General features: G+C 46.3%; 1 protein-coding gene across 1 annotated transcript; it reads right to left on the bottom strand.

The window, feature by feature from the left end:
* Window positions 1–759: 759 nt before the first annotated feature.
* On the bottom strand, window positions 760–8,840 carry UBE2B (ubiquitin conjugating enzyme E2 B). The gene is made up of 6 exons (XM_057409409.1): window positions 8,742–8,840; window positions 5,504–5,584; window positions 4,754–4,779; window positions 3,662–3,751; window positions 2,127–2,215; window positions 760–1,326 (listed from the first exon to the last, which is right to left on the bottom strand). Exons 1-6 carry the CDS (start codon window positions 8,783–8,785, stop codon window positions 1,198–1,200), a joined length of 459 nt encoding a protein of 152 aa, XP_057265392.1. The 5' UTR covers window positions 8,786–8,840; the 3' UTR covers window positions 760–1,197.
* Between the last annotated feature and the right edge of the window lie 11,098 nt (window positions 8,841–19,938).

Raw genomic sequence — 19,938 nt, 5'->3', positions numbered from 1 at the left:
TTTTGGTGTGGGATTTGGGGGTTTTGAGGCATGCGTAATGCTGGTTGGAATGACAGAGGGATTACAGTTTTGCTGCTGGGAGGAAAAAGAATAAGGCCTAATTCTTTACTATAGAATCCAGCCTGGATTACAGAACACAGTAAGGAATTACCACAGCGACACTTCCAAAACCCCAAGCCTTTTTAAACTGGCTGTTTAGAATATGTGGAAGCTCTGATACAGACACAAGACCTGGCTATATGGGTACACAGCCAAGTTCTGAAGAATCATTGCATTAAACCTGCAGGCCTGTTTTCTTCTGGTGGTGATTCATTTATCCCTGCCCCTAAGGGAAACTAATGGGGCACCTCTTTAATTATTAGAGGGCATTTAAAGCTATATTACAGTATCAGGACCTGAATACGGGACAGATTTAGATGACAACATTTTACAACTTAGTAAAATACAATCTCCCTGGAAAATAAAAGCTATTAGAACACATTAGCATCAAACCTGGCCATCAAGGTCCCTCTGGCACTGGTTTAATGTGCGACTTTGAGCAGATAGTTACATCTATTTCCTTATCTGTAAGCTGGCAGCTACCAATTCCTCTTCCTCATACAACTGAGGATGCACAGAATCAAGTTAAGCTCTGGTGCAGAAGCAGAGACATCCAGTGGAGACAGCTACATCATGGATTAACCTTCTGTAAAGTGGTATCAGGCATGGAGTGGACTGAAAAGGAGCCCTTTGGAAGAGATAGAGAGCGAGAGCAGAAGGTCTTGCACTAAGGTTATGTATTTAACAGTTGTACATGAAATAGTTATATATAAAAACTTTGTTAAGTGCTTTTCTCCAATTTAAAAATCTAAAGAATGCAAAAATAAGGCATTCAATATTTGAAAAAGTACAGATTTACAAAATGTGTATATTCTGTCATGAAAACTCCACACCAACAGTATACACTTGGAAAAAAAATACAAACAGGATATATTACAAATTTATGCAGCAATAACTTAGTTCAGACCATGCAATAAAAAGGACGTTAATCAAGATACACAAGCTCGAAAGTTTCCTAAACTGGAGGGCTTAGATTTTGGTTGCAAAATGAGTTTTGATGCGAATTCTTAGAACTGTGGCACTTGAAATCTGTGGCGGCCTTTCTATTGAGAGTTAAATGGTACATGATTACGAGGAGGGAGAGGAACAAAGCGGCCGTTACGAATCATTCCAACTTTGTTCCACGATAGCTGAAACTCTTTTCTCATATTCACGTTTGTTCTCCTGGTAGAGTTGTGCTGCCTGGCTGTTTGCTGGGCTGTTGGGATTAGGTTCATCAAGCAGAGACTGTGAAAAGGGGAAAACAAAACATGAGACAAACCGAGACATTTCAAATAAAGATTTACAGCTCTCAAATGCAATGTGTTTCAGGGGGCAGACACGGCTCAGAAGAGCCCAAGTGAAAAAACACCCAAGGTGAACTCATGGTTAGGCACCTGTAATTACGTTACTGAACCTCAAATGAAACACTGCATAAGCATTAACACTGCCAGGTTCATAAACCTAACAGATACATGGTCATTTGTGCCAGAGAGCAGTAGGATGCTAACTGGTTATTTGGTAATTATACTGCTATTGTCATTCAGGACTAAATAGGGGCTTAAGATGCCTCCTACAAAACCTCATTGTAGAAAAATAAAACCAAGCACCCAGGAGATAAGGAGATGCACGTTCCTGCTGTGCCAGGCCAGTCCAAGTAAATCAGGTTTCAGCACTGCCTCCTTGAGGACTTTATGGGACAGGGCTCTACGATAAAGCTCAGGGTTTCAAATACTAAGCAAGTCTGTACATGTGATGTCCTGTCTTGACTAAAAACAGTTAAAAGAAATCCAAATCACTTTTTCCTGCAAAAACCTTATTCTGGCAAATCTGTAGCTCAAAATTAATAATTACATAGGTTGGCGCCTTAACCTGCCTAAAAAGTTAGGTCTAAAAACCTAGCCTGATCTAAAAAGCCACTGCTTAGCTCACAAGTATGTGAAGTCCCCCTTGAGGCAGATTCCTGGCTAGCCCCACCACTGAGCTGTGCATTCTGGAAGAGATGCTAACAACAACAGAATTATTTGCTCAAACAGATGCAAAGTTACCTGAATTGAAGTTAAAATAGATGAAACATCGTATGTTGGACTCCAGCGATTCTGAAGAATATCTAAACATATGCTACCATCTGCATACACTGTAAGTACAACAGAGGTGTCATTTAGAAACAGTTATGTTACAGGTTGTTCATTACACACTGTTCAAGGCAGAGTTACTGTTCCAATTCAGACTGTGCTTAAATTGATGCTTTAGCCAAGAGGAAAGCAATTGTTTCACAACCTTCTGTAGTTTGACACCCTGCGTGTTGAAGGAGATGTCTTACTGGAAGTAACAGAAGACTTCAGAGGAAAGGAAGGATGGTCTAAAGATTGTGGCATTATCATGGGAACTGGTAGACTTGGTTTCATGCTCCTCTTGTGTGACTGGTCTGTGCTGCAGAGAAGAGGCCTCCCAGAGAGCAGCAATGTGCTTACTGCCGCCATCACGCACCCCGAACAGTGGCGGTTCTCACCCTCTTATCACATACTCTAAGAGACACTCCAAGGCAGACAATACAGAAATGTGCCTGAAAACCTACTTCTGTGTTGGTCATTAAGCTCAATATGACCTGGCACAGTGCACTTCCAGCCTGGAAAACCAACTGTATCCTGGGCTGCACCCCCAGAGCGTGAGCAGCAGCTGAGGGAGGGGATCCTGCCCCTCTGCTGTGCTCTGGGGAGACCCCTCCTGCAGTCCTGATCCCGCTCTGGGGCAACAGCACAAGAGGGACGTGGAGCTGCTGGAGCGAGTCCAGAGGAGGCCACGGAGCTGCTGCAAGGGCTGGAGCAGCTCTGCTCTGGAGCCAGGCTGAGAGAGCTGGGCTGGGGCAGCCTGGACAAGAGAAGGCTCCTGAAGGGGAGACCTGAGAGCAGCTCCAGTGCCTGAAGGGGCTGCAGGAAACCTGGAGAGGGGCTTTGGACAAGGGCCTGCAGGGACAGGGCAAGGGGAATGGCTTTAACCTGCCAGAGGGGAGACCGAGGTGAGCTCTTAGGCAGAAGCTCTTCCCTGTGAGGGTGCTGAGGCGCTGGCACAGGGTGCCCAGAGAAGCTGTGGCTGCCCCATCCCTGGCAGTGCTCAAGGCCAGGTTGGATGGGGCTCCCTATGGCTGCACATTCTCCCCTGTGCTAATACTGGCTGGCACAGTAAAGCAAGTGAAGGCATGGACTTGGTTGAAATCTCACCTGACAGAAATAAATGACATCTGGCTGCATCAGTTCCCTGCCCTGATTCATGATGTGGCTGCACATACATGATGGCTGCTTAATGGAAGGGGGCAGGAATCTGCAGCCAGAATTGCCTCTTTAAGCCAACCAAATGCACACACGCTTTGCTACCATGGCTAAATATTGATTAGAAAGAGACAGATAGCTGCTGCTTAACAGCATTATAACTCTAAATTCTTCATCCTGTCCTAGCCACCCACTTGGGAGGTGGCAGTGAAGAGAAACGGAGAGCTGTTAAAGCATTCAGGAGCTCCATGGACTACACGACCACACCACAGTATTTAATGAGTCTTATGGCTAAATAAAAGGTATTTACTCACCGTTTGGATGGAACATTTTTGATAAAAACCTAACAGTTGGAGGCTTGTTGGGATATTCTTCTGAGAATTCTATTACTAGTTTAAAAGTACCTGAAATACAAACAGAAATACAATCAGGTAACTAGCAACAAAAGAACACTGCCAGGAACACACACAACGTAAGTTCTGTGCTCCATGATCAATATTTCTCCTCACCATTATAGAAACAAACAACAGAATCTGGTTTCTTTCCACGCGTTTCAAGGGATGATGGAACTATGGAACTACTCCTTAGTGATAGTCATAAACCCAGCAGCAGCTGGGGGACTCACTGCACACATGGCAAAGGCAGCTACATCCAATGGCAATTATCCCTCCCCTTCTTCCGTGACCCAGTATGCTGCTTCCATGGATTTTGGTGACTTTAAGGTGTTTCATTAAGAAGGCACCGTGGTGCCAGCAAAGAAACACTGGAATTTCATCCGCAGCAATCTCAGCCTTTGGAGCTCACGACTGATTCACTGAAAACCTTTACTATGGATCAGTGAATAATTTACTGTAACTCCTCCAACCCAACACAGAGACAACCCCATCTGCTGCCAATTACTGCAATAATACTATAATTATTAAACTCATTATTCCTCATCTGCCTAAGGGAGGTTCATTACACACCAACTTTCATGTTTATGTACCAGTTGAGTACTGCCTCCCCCTCACCGAGCTCTCTACTCAGAACAACTCAAGATTCTTCACCTGTTCTTCATTAGGAGAACAGAGATGAATCAAATGTGCCACCAAGATGAAGCCAGAGAAGCACATTGTCTTGTTGAGCTCAGCTATGGAAAACACATCTGGCAGCAGCAGACCAGCTTCCCCCACTAAAAGCTCTGCTGTATATGTACAAACAGGTCTCAATACAAGCATCGCTTTGCAGCTAACTAAACAGCAACCACTATGGCAAGACACTGCTTACATCAAAATACATATTTGTATAACCTGTGAGGCCTTACTCCTTCCCTTGCTTAGTTTGTTCCATATACAGATAGCATCTCTTACTTGTTAATACTGGCCATATTTATAAGAATGACAGGGCTATAGAAGTCAGCAGCTTACCATCTTCAAAAGGTGTCCCTTCTGGCCTGAAAGGTTTAAAACATAAACTCCAGTTACAAAATGATCATTACCAGCTTCTAAAGAAGAACAGTCAATGTTCATCTTCCTCATCCTCCCAAGATATAGGTAGAGGCAGTGATTTAAACATTTAGAGAAGTATCCAGAGGCAACCTCTGAGCACTGTGTGGTGTCTATAAGACACTTTCCCATGGTCAGTCTGCAAGTTGGGATATCTGCCTCTGTCATCCCAAGCAATACATATGTCATTACATCATTAGATGGAATTAATGAGGAAATTACTAGAAAACATTCGGTTTCATGAAAGGATACTAAGGCCATTCCCATTTTGCAGGATGCAATGTAACTTCCCAGACAGAACCTGTGCCTCCTTCTCCTGGGAATCAATCCAATCCCTGCTAACACATCTGGATTTAATGGTGAGAACAGGCAGCTCTTATGTAGTTTAGAAAGGAATCCCGCTTTGTCATAACCCACCTCCTACTCAGCTTAACCTATTTATTAACCCGTGTGCAAGTTGTAGTCAACAGAACAAGATGAAAACATTCTACATTTGTCTTTCGTACATACCCTGTGTTACCCCCAAAGTCAGATTCTTACCACAACAGCACACTTGGTCAGTTTGCTGGTGTTATGTACATAAAAGAGATGAAGAACCATAAAAACAACCTCCAGGGTTTGGTACTTTCAGCCCTTTGAGATAGAATTTTAAGAGTCATCAAAAGCTCTTACCCAAATATAACTGCATTCCATTGCATTATGTTATTCTCAGACGGTGCACCACTGACACCCACAGGAGGGTCTTCTTGCAATCTAAGAATGACAAATACAGAATGACAAGCTCTATATAAACGAAATACTTCCACCTGCAAGTACAACTGAACAGTAATATGCAGATTTAATATGTACTTGCTCATTCCAAATCAGAAAATACACAAAGCATTACATGCAGATGATGAATACTCCAAAAGACAAGCCTACAATGCACATACACCATTATGTTACAACAGCTCAACAGGTTAAGTGTGCAGGGAGCAAAGTAATATCAAAGCACCACATAGAGCTGGAATTTACAGTACTACATCATGAACCATGGAAGAGCAACCACTGCTGGCTGCCACAGTGAGGAAGAGAACCAACTGCAGCCACAAATAGGAGCCAAGAACCAGCCAGTGACACTTCTACACACCCTCACTGGGACTAAGTGCAAGGGACTGTCAATGGAGCTTTGCCTGCTCTCAGATCCATGTGTGCAATGTGGCTAAATTCAGTATAAGGCTGTTTGGACCAGCAAGCTGATTGCTTTTAAAGGGAGCAAAGGGAAAACTTGTGTCCAGATCCCTCTAACCAGCTCGATGATGTGTTTATCTCTAGAGTAACCATGGAAGCTTTTAAAGTTCTTCTTAGCTCCTTAATCCCTGGACTAGGGAGAAGCACATTATTTACTGCAAGCCACATCAACCCAGGTCACACCGAAATATGTATCGCAACAGGCATGGGATCCAGATCCTTCTGCACACCAAGGACCCTGAATGGTGTAAACCAGCAAGCCCCAGCCATGGTGCAGTTTGACTTCAGTGACAGCTCCTCTTGAGTCAGATGAGAACACAGGAAACACAGTGGCTGCCCCTGCTCCAACAGCCACTGTGGAGCATTAACCTGAGGTTTGGCTGTAGGAAACCAGCACCACCAACAGCCCTGCAGGCCAAGGGACAAACTCTTAACTAAACATCAGTGCGTAAGTGCAAGTTTATCCAGGGCTGGTGCTGGTGTCCTGCACTTACACTGTGATAAAACTGGATGTGATGTGGACACTAAGCAATGGCATTGCCCTGTGGTGACACCCAGAAGCAGGGCTCGCTCTGTTTGTGCTCAGATGCCATCTAAGCACCGTGTTTACATCCTGGCTCCCCGAGCACACACAGTTCGGACAGCTCAGTCCCAACAGTATAAATCCCCTTCTATTTTGGTCCGGGAGAGCAGGAACGCGACTTCTTCCTCCCTGACAGCCAGGCTGCCTGCCAACAGCAATGCCTAAGCCTTCAGCCTGACAAACACATCTGAGGGATGGCTTTGGGTTTCAGCCCGACTGAAAAGCTCATGTGCACCCTGCTGTCAGAAGGGCTAACTGCAGAAAGGCTGTGGCCAGGGCTGGAAATTGGAAGTTAGATCCAAAAAGTGCTCGGAAACCTTTAACAGCTCGGGAAAATGCAGTTTTGCGGCCCCTTTTTAGCAGCAATAACAACGACGGTAAAAAAGGTAATGAATTTTGCTGTTGGTTTAAGTCAAATAAATTAGAGGGGATATAAAAATCTGTTGAACTCCTCCCTCCTCACTGCTCCTGACAAGCACAGCATGCAAAAGGAGTTTACATCTAACAAAGTGAAGCAGACTTCACACGGTTTGCTTTTCAGCATGAGGTACAAGTAACATTAGGATGACTCAATACACAGCTTATGGTACGGAAGAGAGGAGTCACAAAACCCTGACATGAAGAAGTTGCATAAGCTTTGAGGGATCAAAGTTGTCAGATATTTGCTAAATCAATTTGCTTTACTCTGGTTACTGGGCTGGGCTCTCCACAGCTGCAAAGTCTCCTCCACACCCTCAACTGCAAGATTAAACCAATCCTGCCAAAATCATAAACTCATCCCCCCACATCTGACTGCAATCTTGTGAAGCGACTTAGTCCCTCGCCCTGGCACAAAATCCCTGGTCACGTCATCGGGGCAACAGAACACATTAAACCAGATGAACATCCTGGTTTGGGCTGAACCGGAGTCAAGCAACACCTGCTCAGCAAACACCAACACCCAGAGCCAAGGTGAAGGCCCCACATCCCCAAAGCATCCAACTCCTTGTAGGTCCACAACTCAAAGCTCCATCACTGGGGCTCTGCGAGCAATCCCATGAAGCAACTACAACACATGTCAACTGCTTACCCACGTATTTTCAGGTGCTGGGATAACAGAGCTATGCTAAAAAAAGATGTGATATCAAAGCTGACTCACCTCCAACAACAACCTGGGCGGCCCCAGGGCAGTACACCATGCTGTACAGCTACAGGAGAACCCCCCCAACCTTTTCCCACACGCTCTACATGTGTTTACATGTCAGGCTGGAAATTAATTAGCCCAGAGTCTGTGGTTCGGTCATTAACACTTAAAAGAGCAAAGTAATAACTGCTTCTTCAGCAGTCTGTATATGTTATACTAGATTCCTCCCGACTTTAAAGCTTCAGACGATGCAGCATGCACATAAACACATTACAAGGCGTTTTGTTTTGCACCAAATGATGTGTTTACCACTTCTTCGTGCTTCGTTTCCAGCTGCCCGTCCCAAATACCTACTTTCGGGGAGGCCTGAACCCAACAAGCTCCCAGTACACCTCAGCTCGGGCTCCGCACAAACCCGGGCCCAGCACCGGGACTCCTGTGCGAGGAGACGGGTGCAAGGAGCACGGCGCCCGGCTCCGCACCGCCGGGCCCTATGGGGGTACCCCGAGAGCCCCGCTCAGGGCCTGCCCTTGTTTTGAAGGCGCCGTTCAACTTCTATCCTCAGACGCCCCCAGCCGTCGGCGCCGCGGAGCCCAGCGCGAACAAAGCCGGCCCTGCCCGGCCGGACCCCCCTGCCCGTCCCCGGGGGTCGCTTCCCTGCGGGGAACGGGCGCAGCGGCCGGCCCGCACCGCGCCCCTGCCCCGCCGCGGAGGGTGGGCCCGGGGGGGACGGGAGCTCGGTGCCAGGCCCCGGCCTCAGCACGAAGGAGGGAGACCGGACGGGCGGTCCGCGACCTGCGGATGCGGCTCCTCGCAGCGCCGCTGCCTGCGGGGACCACCGGGGAAGCCCCGGCGGTGCGGGGAAGGGCCTCGGGCCCGCAGCCGGGCGGTGCTGCCCTCAGTGCCAACACGGCCCTGGCCCTGGCCCTGGCCCTGGCCCTGGCCCCAGCCGGCGGTGCCGGGGTCCCGCTCACCTCTTGAAGTCGCGCATCAGCCTGCGCCGCGCCGGGGTAGACATGATGGCCGCGGGGAACGAGTCCGCGGCCGCGGCGCCGCCTCCCTCCGTCGGCTCCAGGACCGGGTTCCTATGGGAGGCTGCCGGGCGCAGCGGGAAGCAATGCATCATTTTCACTGTTTTTAGCCCCATTATCGCCGCAGACGGGGCAGGTCTCTCTGAAGCCATGGCCTGATTCCTCGGTGGAGCTTTGGACGCGATTCCACGTGTCTCCCTGCTTCTCTCCGAGACGATTTTAAGGAGGTCAAAACCCCACGAGACTCCTAATGGAGGGACAGAAATAAACGTCGTCTTCATCCTCTTGCCGCCGGCAATCCGTGTGCTGGGGTTTAATATAGCACGAAGCTTGTCTCACTGCTGCCGGATGAAGTCTGTGCCAAGCACGGGCTGCAGCCGGGTTGCTGGGATAGCCCCTGACCAGAGAGCACTGCTTGGAATCGGTGCCTCAGGCAGTCGGGATCTGCTGTGAGGACTTGGGCTCTCAACGCTCTTAACCCTACGTCCCACCTCAGTGACAATATTCAGACGCTAAAAGTGAGATACGAGGGCAGGAACACATAATCCTGATCCTGCAGGGACCAAGCTATTCCACGAGGCTGGGCAATTAGAAACTCATTCCCCCACAATGAAACACCATTCCCCACACTAGTAAGAAACGGCTGCCACCAAATGATCCTCTCTTCTGGATCTTCCCCCTCCCATCACACACGTTTTCCTTTACATCCCACCGATGCTCCCATCACAGGTGCAGTCCCCAGGGATCAACGCTGGGCCCAACACTGTTCAAGGGATCTGGATGATGGGATCAAGTGCACCCTGGTAAGTTTGTAGATGACACCAAACTGAGTGGGGAAGTGAACACCTTGGAAGGGAGAGCCAAGATTCCAAAATCAGGGAAATGAATAGGCCAAGTCACCTGTTAGAAATGGGTTTTGTTCATTCATTGCAGCAGCCACCGAGGAGCATATGAGGGGAGTGGGAAGGGTAAACTCTGCTATGCTGCTCCTCAGGAGAGGATCCTTCTTCCCAAACCACGCGGGATCAAAGATAATCCACCAGGTCGTGTGGAAATAAATGACTGCGTCCTTAGGTTCTATATAGGCGCATGTAAGCAGAGCTACAGTAAGAGAATCCAGGAGCTGATTTAACCCACAGAGCTGGAAGCAGCCTCACAGCATACTCAGGGTGTAATTTCCATGTACCCCGACTCCAACCCCACCTTCCCGAGCCCCTGACCCCCCTGCTTCAGGAATCCACATTAATTCCCTCGCTTTATGTACGTGTTCATTCATTCCTGCAGACACCGGGGCAGGGACGCCGCGGCTCCGCCTCCGGAGGCACCAGCTCCCCTTTCACCGGCCCGGCGCTGTTGAACGCCCTCCGTTACCTGAGGCCTCGCTCCCTGGGCCCAAAGGCTCCGCTACCGAGGACAGAACCGACACAAACACGACCCGCGCCCGCCACCGGGGAGCGCCCTTTCGAGGCGAACCGGAGCCCCGCCCACCCGTGCGTCTGACGTCACCGCGGCGCCGCCCCGCCCGTTGCCATGGCAGTAGGGCCTAGCGGCACAGGCGGAAGTGGGGCGCCCGGCGCGGGGCTGAGCGCGGCCGCGGTGCCCGGTCCGCTTTGTCCTCCGGAGCCGCGCCGGGCCCGCTGCGCAGCGCTGGCCGCACAGAGCACCGGATCTTGGGGGCTGCCCCTCCGCAGCCCCCGGTGAGGCCGCCCCCGAGCCCAGCGCGCCTCAGGCGGGGCTGTTTTCCTAAGCACCATTAACCGCTCGCGGCCCGGTGCGATAACGCAGACGCCCGGAGCCCGCCCGGCCGCGCCGGTCACGCGTTTATTTCAGGAAGGTGGGGCCGTGTTTGCTGTTTTCATTCTAAATGACACGGGTTTGAAGGTGGGCTTGGAGAAGGGAAGGCTCCTTAAGGGGAGACCTTAGTGCAGCTTTCAACGCCTAACAGGGCTACAAGTAAGCTGGAGAGAAGCTTCGGACAAGTGCCTGCAGGGACAGGCCAAGGGGAATGGCTTTAACCTGCCCGAGGGGAGACTGAGATGAGCTCTTAGGCAGAAGCTCTTCCCTGTGAGGGTGCTGAGGCGCTGGCACAGGGTGCCCAGAGAAGCTGTGGCTGCCCCATCCCTGGCAGTGCTCAAGGCCAGGTTGGACACAGGGGCTTGGAGCAAGCTGCTCTAGTGGAAGGGGTCCCTGCTTGTGGCAGGGGTTGGAGCTGGAGTAGCTTTAGGGTCCCTTCCAACACAAACTTTTCTTGTGCTGCTCCTTAGGGGCTCTTCAGCCAACCTTTGTCACCAATCACCACAGGGGCCAAGTGCCAGCACCGCTGGCCAGTTTTGATGGGAACAGGACGGAAAATGCCTGCAGGGACGATGGGCACAGGTTACCTGGTGATAACACAGGCTGCCATAGAGATGAATATGAGTTGTCTGTTTGGTTTATACAATAACAGTGCTGTATTTAGAGATAAACCTTGCTCTGCTTTCCCTGAATCTGGAACCAGAGCCTAACGGTATCTTTGACCTTGTATTAGGCACATTATACGTCACCATTTTAATTTAGCTTTTCTAGGAGTATTTTCCTTTGCTAAGGTTGCACTGTGTGCAGAGATTCACATGCAGGAGACTGCTTCTCCTATATCAGCTGAATTACAGGTGCCACCCCCCACACACCAAACCAACCACATATATTTCCCCTGTGTGGGGTCTTCTAACTCCAGGAGCCCAGTACCATTGTGTAACCACGTAATCTGTATAAACCTCACCAGGGGTAGCTAATGTTTAAGCAAGACCAAAATCACAAAGTTCAGTAATTCCACTTTGTATTAACAAATTATTCTCAGGGAAAAGCATGGTGTGTAACAAAGGAAGGAATAAAAATAAACCTCACCAAAACCACACTCTGAAACAGTTTAATAAGAAGCAGGTTCTGTTTGCTTCCAAAGTTCTCAAGGCATGGAAGAAGCATGGACTGATAAAAACCTTCCAGCAACTCCAGACTTGCCTCTGTGAGGCACACAGTGCCCTCATTTCCCAAAGTCATCAATGTCCCGATACAATTAGCAACTGCTTAATGTGGGTGAGGAGTGGAAGAGGAACAGATTCCTGCACCATACCCTGCCTGTCAGTAGCAGGACAGGCCAAAAGTGATTCAAAGAGATGAGATGGCAGGAGAAGGACCAGACAACACAGCAACTTGGAAGCTTTTCCAAGCATGTAATTAAGTCCCACTAAAGATTTTATTCTGTATTTTATAAAATTCTCTTATTTCCACCTACCATTAGAGAATACTGCAGAGGAGGTTTGGGATTGCAGAGAGGAGTGATAATTCCTGCCTCTATGCTCTCATTCATGCTGTGAAGTATGTTTACCATTATTCTTACTAATCACAACAGCAGCACACTGCAGTAGTTATTCTGGCAGTGCTGAACTACAAGCTCACAGGTAAATAGCTTTTTAACAAGCCAGGCTAATGCCTTTATTCTCAAACCTCAACTCCAGTTTATAGAGCAGAATGAGTCAGCGGGAAGGACCTGCTTTTATCCATCCTCCTCTGAGAGGAAGCACAGGGAGGAATCCAGAAGTGGATTGGATTCATTTCAGTTTTGAAAACAGCACTCTTTTGGATGGAGGAGTTTGAATTCCTGAAGTCCAGCATCCTAAAAATGCAAGGAACAGGTTTCCCCAGCTCATTACCTTTAGAAACCCCATTCAGTTGCAATCTGTTGCCCTAACTCATGTGAGGAGCTCGGTGGGTTTAATTCCATGTATGAAGAATGAGGCACACCAGAAATGGCTAATTAAAGAAGTGGGGATTTCAGAAGGGAGGTTCAGGAGTGTCAGTGCCAGGCTGCAGTTTTGTAAGTATTTCAGTTAATTTAAATTCACTGATGCTACAATTACTGCATTCACTGAGAGGCAGTAGCAGACACTAATGGCTTTGAAAAAAAGATTTCTGTTCAGACATCAAACCTCCTTTCTCCTGATGTCAGGAGGAATGGGAATGGATTTAGGTTTTGCCATTTCCATTAAGCAAAATAAAAAATCCAATAGGCAATTTCCTGTCATCAAAAGATCCGAGAGAGCAGATGGAGGAAGAATAATCTAATTGAGATGCATTTTCATTTTTACTAGCTTGCTCTATTTCATTTTTAAGAGCATACCTAAAATGTCTCCCACAGAGAGAGCTTGTTCAGTAAGTCTTAAAATAAATGGCAAGCAAAAAGCTCTTTTACAAAGCCAGGATGGTAGTGGCGATACCAGGCACTTATAACAACTATTAACACCCCAAACACTCCAACACAAGTGGTGAAGCCTCTGTTGAGCAAAGGCCAGCGAAGCTGTCACCAGCAGCAGCTTTTCTGACTCATTCTTTCCCTGGCAATAGAGAATTCCCAGTTGCTGCAGGGAAATGAAGGATCTTGTTCAGCTGTGGGGGACAGGGAAGAGGAAAGACTAAGGGCCAAGCTTCCCTCCTGCAGCTGAATTACAGCATTGGAGAGAGTTTGCTCCTTCCCTTTCTGGTTCTCTTATATCCTTCCAGATCTCTGACACTTGCAGTGGGAGATGCATTTAAATCTCCAATGATTTTGCTGACAATGGGTTGACTCATTTACAGATGCATTTTCAGGTGCTAAGTTATGACAATTAAGTTTAATACTTGAAACCAGATGGAGCTTTGACATGTATAAGAGAAGAAAGGGAAAGCAGTTATCCATTTGGCTACTCTCATTCCTCAGAAGTCTTTGTAACCCTTCAAAATCCCGTCACAAACATGTTAAGAACCTCCAGGAGGATTTATTTTGTCTGAGTGTGTTTATTTGGGTTTCTTTTAGGTTTCCCTAAAGATGAATCACAGACAGACAGCATAAAGGGACATTATAAAGGTCCCACTGCAGAAGTGGCCACCATCACCCAGCTGTGGTAGCTGGAAGCAAAGTGGAAATGGAGGGACAGAGGATGTTCTTTCAGAACAAGGACATGACACAAGGAAGCCAGTGTCTTCCTATGTATTTAAAGGGGCATTACTCCATCTATTTCAGACATCTGATTGACTTGTTTAAGTTAGAAGCTCCTGGTTTTCATTGAACAGCCATTGAAGAGAAGCAGAAATTCTCAGGAAATACTTCACATCACCCCAACCACGCAATAATTAAACTCTAAAATCACATTTCTAACCTGCTTGTGGAAGAATGTCTCTGTTTTATTGGGATAGGGATCCTGCCTTTCACACCCGAGCCCTTTATTTTAACAAACTGCACAGACAGGCACTGTTTCCTATTCCATACTCAAAAACTGCATGACCGTAAGCACTTGAGGCTCTGTCTGTGTGTGAATGACATCCACAGAAGGGTAGGGCAGCTCACACAAACGCAAACTGGAAATAAAGATACAGGGATGGATTGTTGGCTGTAGAGAGAAGGGGACAGCAAGGGAGGTGAAAAAGGTCTGAGTTGCTATATAGCTACCACAGCTACCTTGATAGTCCATTCATAACCCCTAACAAATGAGAGGAGTATTTTGGGACAGTCCTCAGCCAGTGGAGTGCTCCTAAAGGGAGTATGTTCTCCTGTATAATTTAGATAAGACTCTGGGGCCCTTACCTACCCTAGAACTGGGAGCTAAAATAACAACTCACCTTCCAGCCACCCGCTGCACCAATTCAGCAAGATGAGCCAAAACTCATGAACTAGGTTACAGAGCAACAGAACAAGATCCAGACATCCCAGATAGTACTGAAGGAGGTGCAATGACAGAAAACTATGAGAGCATGCGAGAACAGACACCAAATACCACTAGATAAGATGCTTCTTAATAACCCAATGATATGAACAGCTATAAATTCATAACTATGCACACACTGGTAAACTGTCCTCAATTTGTGTGTGAAGCGAAGTTGAGATATTCAGAGGAGCCGGAATATGCCCCCAAAAGCCTGTACATCCCTACAGCTCTGTATGAGCTCTCACAAAACATTAGTTGTATGTTCTCCTACACAACAGTGGATTCAGAGCCACTGGCCAAGTGTTCACTGTGCTGAGCCTGCTCAAGAGGCATAAGTTATAATGGAAAAGCACTGGATTGTGGCCCTTTCCAGAGCAAGGAGAAATCACCCAGTGAACAGTGAAGAGAAAACTTCAAACAGAGGCTGAGTAAAGCAAATTCCCCCATGCAAACAGCAAGTAAAGGTTATCACCTTCTAATGTACGAAAAGAGGTCAATGGGTCATGGCAGCTTAGGAAATGCAATGCCTAGTTTTAACTTGCTGCACATTCAGCTTGGCCACATTTCTACAAGAACCTCCATCGAGCACTTTGTATAATACTTCTGAAAAACGTTTACCAGTTTTCTTTATGACACAAAGAGGGGCATTACGGTGCGATGCTGCATTAAGCACTGTTTTGAAAGGCTTTCTCTCCATGCCCTCGGAGCTGTGGGGAGCACAGCAGCCAGCAGGTGAGGCTGTGGAGCCTTCTGAAACCAGGGGATTTCTCCCATCGCTCCGGACAGATCTCAGCACTGCACCCACTCCCAACAAGGATTATTCTACAAACTCCGGGTTTGCCTTCACCCTCGGAAATCCCAGAGCAGGAACACGAGCGCTGTATCTATGGTGTGTTGTATACAGATATAGTGTTGGTATTTTCTGCTGCAAAGAACTTGAAACTATCTTTGTGATCTTTGCTGACAAGTTCCGTTTGTAATCTATACAACTGGCATTATCCTTGGAACTAATAAGGAGGTATTGGCTCTCTGAGTTGTTAAAGAACAGATTTACTTTGGATGCTGGCATATAATTTTAAGAGAACATATTCCTTAATATAACCTTTTGCTATCAGATTCTCACCAGAGATGAAAGCCAAATTCTTACAAGAAACAAGATTAAACTCTCCTTCCAAGTACAGTGGGAATAACAAAGATGTAGAATTACTGAAAGATGAAAAGGGCTTGGTTTAATGCCTGTGAGAATGGCCCAGGATTTGGGAAGGTGAGAACTTAAAGTATTAAGTATTTATTGCAGGATAAAATTGTTCTTACAACACACTCATTCTGGATGAGCTCATGGGCTTGTATCTAATCAGCATCACTGCAGTGGAAAAATGAATGTTGATTTTGAGGGAGAAGCATTTCCAACCTAAGGGGAAAGGGGTGCAGGATGCATCCTGAGAGGTTTCTCATGTTGATAGTTTCCTACTTTTCCCATCTAATGGTGTTTGGATTTTACAGCTGGTTTTAGATACCAGCATCAAAAACTTACGAGCTTGCTAAAGGATCTTCCAGCTAGGGAATATGGGACGACTTCTGGGGTCTGTGCATTGCTATGGAATTATCTTCTCTCACAGATGATCATCTGCTGGTTTATTCCAGGCATGATAAGAAAACCCTGGGCTGAGTGTTCCAACTGATGTTTTGTCATTATTTCCAAAACCAAAAGACAGTAAATGAAGGTTGTATGAAACCAGCTCTGATTGTAGAGTCAGCACTTGCTGAGTTGAATACTGGGAATAACAGTCAGTAAAAAAACAACAGTAAAACTTGGCTGATAGAAATTTCCTGAACTGGAACAGCAAACAGGATTATTTTTAGTTCAGGTTTTAATGTTTTATCATTTACAGGGAAAACAGCTGCCAGATGAAAAACATTACGTATGGTTTGAACAAAAGGCATTATTCCTGTGTGCTGAACATTAAACAACAGATTTCTACAGGGTATGGTTCTCAACAACCTCTGCTTCCCAAGGTTCCCATCCCCAGCATCATCAATGGAAATAATGTGAAAAAGTGAGAAGGGACATTTTAGGCAAAAGCCATTTTTGGTGTGTGTTCACACTGGGTGAGGAGATGCTGGAGTTCATGGTCACCATCGCCCAGGAAACCCCTTTACTCCTGAACAGCGATTGTAGGCTGTAGCTTGGTGAGCAGCATGCCAGGCATGAGGATTTAAAACCATTTAATGCTTTTTATTGTTAAATATCCAGTAGTTAAATATTAACTGTGAAATTACCTATTTAGACTTCACAGAGCCTAATTTTGTATCTGTTTACTCTGTATAATTAGAAGCCAGACTTAACTTTGGCTGCAGCCTTTTATCCCACCAATTAAACACGTTTCATCTGCAAGTGTTCTGAAACTTCACTTTAAAACTGTTTCCAAACAAATATTCTGTACAGCTCCACTAATGTTTCCTTTGGCAGCAGCTCTGCCCTGTGCAGCCCAAAGTCATGTTGTTTGTTTCTAGTCCCACATCTTTCCCTGAGCTGTGCTGGCGTAATTGCATGCAGGGTTGTGCAGTGAACCCAGGCAAGGATTTGATTCAGACTAAAATAACCCACAAGATGGTTATTTTGAACTTGGATCATTTTCCTGCGCAACAGCCTCACTAAGATGCAGTGGCATCACTGAGACAGTAGCCTGGGAAGGGAAGAGTGAGGAGGGCACAAGGAAAAGGGTGGCTGCTTCATCCAGGATGTGAAACCACAAGCTTGGCCTTACAAACTGAACCCCGTATAGTGATTTTGGCCTGGTCAGTATCTGAAGGGAAAAAAAGGGTAGTAATTGCATAGCTGTCATATTGTAGTCATGTTTTAGTTACATTTCTGCAATATCCCTGTCTAAATTCACTGACTGTTGTGAATTAATACCATGCTACTGGGATTAGTATACATAGGTAACATACAAAGAATCTGCACAATCATGTATGATTAGGGAAAAGATGCAAACATGCCTTTCTGGAAGAAGATCTGTTAGAGAAGAGAAATTCCAATTAAAAACCTAACAGGAAATTAACAGGTATTTGATGATTACCTTTGCTGTTTTCTGTTACCAGCCCGACTGAGGATGCTCTGCAGCACGATGACCAGTCACTCATTAGTAGTGAGTTACTACAGCGTGATTGAAGAGATCAGGCAGTACCTTGACTGCTGGTGTTCACAGGGGTGAACTGAGGATAAATCACCTGCAGAGGCAGTAAAAGAGACAGAATTAGACAAATACCTAGTGGAAGCAACCTGAACTGCTGCTCCACACGTCTAACTGGAACTGGTAGGAGTTTGGGTTACATGGAAGCTGTGTTATTGGGGCTAGTGGGAAGGCCTTTCTGGGGCTCTCTTGTCCAGCCTGTATTTTGGGGGAGAAGCAATTTCTGCTTGATCACTGCACCATCTGGTACTGCAAGGTGTCTGTAAAGTAGCTGAAGAATCCTGCTGAGCAGCAAAGCTAATAAAGAAGCTGGACGAGTTCATGAGTGGTGAGGTCTAGAAGCCTTTTTATCATAGGAATTAGGAAGCAAATTCCACTTATTATTGCAATAACTCGTCCTATTTATTGTCCCATATTTAGGATTTTCCATGAGCTTTCCTCTGTTGCATTTTCCAGGTGGTCACTGACATTGCTAGGAAAAACATACAGACACCCTAAGTGAGATAGTAGGACTATCAAAGGACTGGAAAGCTATGAAAAGCCTGGAATGTTAACAAAATAAATGGTAGAAAATAAAGAGCACTATTCTTGTGTGGAAGTTTAAAATATTTATTATGTGGCTTTATACCATGGTAACTACTTATTCAGCAATTAAAATACATAAAATATGAACAGAGGTTTGGATAACACCAAACAGAAAGTCATACCATCAAATTGGACATCTTGGGCACGACTTAATTTCTTCCTATTTAGTCTTGCATTGGTTATTAAACTGAAGCCTCAGGATAGTGCAGCCTTCCTGCTCTTGCTCTGCCTAGTGACTTGCTGCCAGGCTGGTAACGTGGGGGCTGTGCCCCTGCTGTGGCAGGATTAATGCAGCCTGACTGACAGCTACTGTCACAGCTGCCTAATGGGTTATCAGGTGTGGGTGTGAAAAAGCCCCACTGACCCTCTGAAGAAAGCAGATTTACTATAGATAAACCTTTAGTGACATCATCCGGGTGTAACAAACACTTTTCAATTCATTATTATTTGTGAAGTGTGCATCCTACACAGGGCTCCTCTTTACTGATACCAGCCCCCTGTCCGATGCTCAAATGCTGGAACAGTTGGAAGAGATTTAGATGCTAGGCTATTTTTAAAATCCCTTCCTCTCCTAATGCTTTTTCCCATATAATCCTATCTAAAAATGTACTTTGAGGGCTCTGGGTAAGTAGGGAAATAGGGACTTAAAGCCACCAAATCCAGGAAAAGCTCAGATTGGCTCAGGGCTAGAGCTCAGAAACACAGATTGCATTCTCTGCATCCCAGCTCAGGAGACGAAGGAGCATACCTTGAACATCCCAGAAAGAGAAACAGTACCTATAAGGCTCAAAAAACACCCCAAAAGGTGTGAAAGGCAGAGCAAATCCTCCAGGAATAAATAATAAAACATTTTCCATTTGAAATAGCCAACTGGATTTGACACAAGCCTCGAGCTCTCTAGATCATGTTCCTGCCTTGCTGTGCTGCTGGCTAAAATGGTCCGGGGTAAATAATCTCACTGCTGAACATCAGACTCCTCATCTGTGAGGTGACTGTGACTTTGCAAAGCCCACTGAGAGGTACTGATGGAAAATCCTATTCTGGAGTTATTACAATATGCTGCTTTCGCCATAAGAGAGTGTTCAGATACAAACAATTACCAGGATTTAGAAGGGTGGTCAGAAAATCAACTGATCTCTGCTGCTCTATGCTTTCCCCCTGGAAAATTAGGAATTATGTGTCTATATGCGCCATACTGTAGAGTTAGCAAATATAACACCACAGAAAGAGGAAATCCCGACACAAGCAGGAACCTCCCTGCTGGAAGAACCCTGGAGAAAGAAGGTGCTTCCATGAGTAAAAAAGAAATAACTTCCCAATGCAGAAATGTCCAGATGCCACAGCTCTAAGGTCTGCTCTGTGACATCAGTTTCTATCTGGTTTTAATTATTTTCTGCAGAGGGATTACTATTAAAATGATTAAGTATTTTACTGCACATGTGGATAAATGCTTAAGAAACCTGAAACAGTTGCTTAACTGCAGAAGTGCATTTTCCAAGTGAAAAGACTGACTTTCAGAGATTGTGTTAGACAAAAGCACCTTACTTACATCAAGCATTACTCTGAAGTGCTTCAGATGGATTTCCTTTCTTGGTGGCTGTAGGGTGTTACTGACAGTGAAAGCTGGACTTCTAAAACCTCTGC

Source organism: Pezoporus wallicus, unplaced genomic scaffold (assembly GCF_028554395.1).
Source record: "Pezoporus wallicus isolate ANWC-B61680 ecotype Strahan unplaced genomic scaffold, APGP_CSIRO_Pwel_v1 contig_8166, whole genome shotgun sequence".
Classification (NCBI taxonomy): Eukaryota; Metazoa; Chordata; class Aves; order Psittaciformes; family Psittacidae; genus Pezoporus; species Pezoporus wallicus.
Note: the sequence above shows the minus strand (reverse complement) of the source record. Positions and strands in the feature narration are given on the sequence as shown.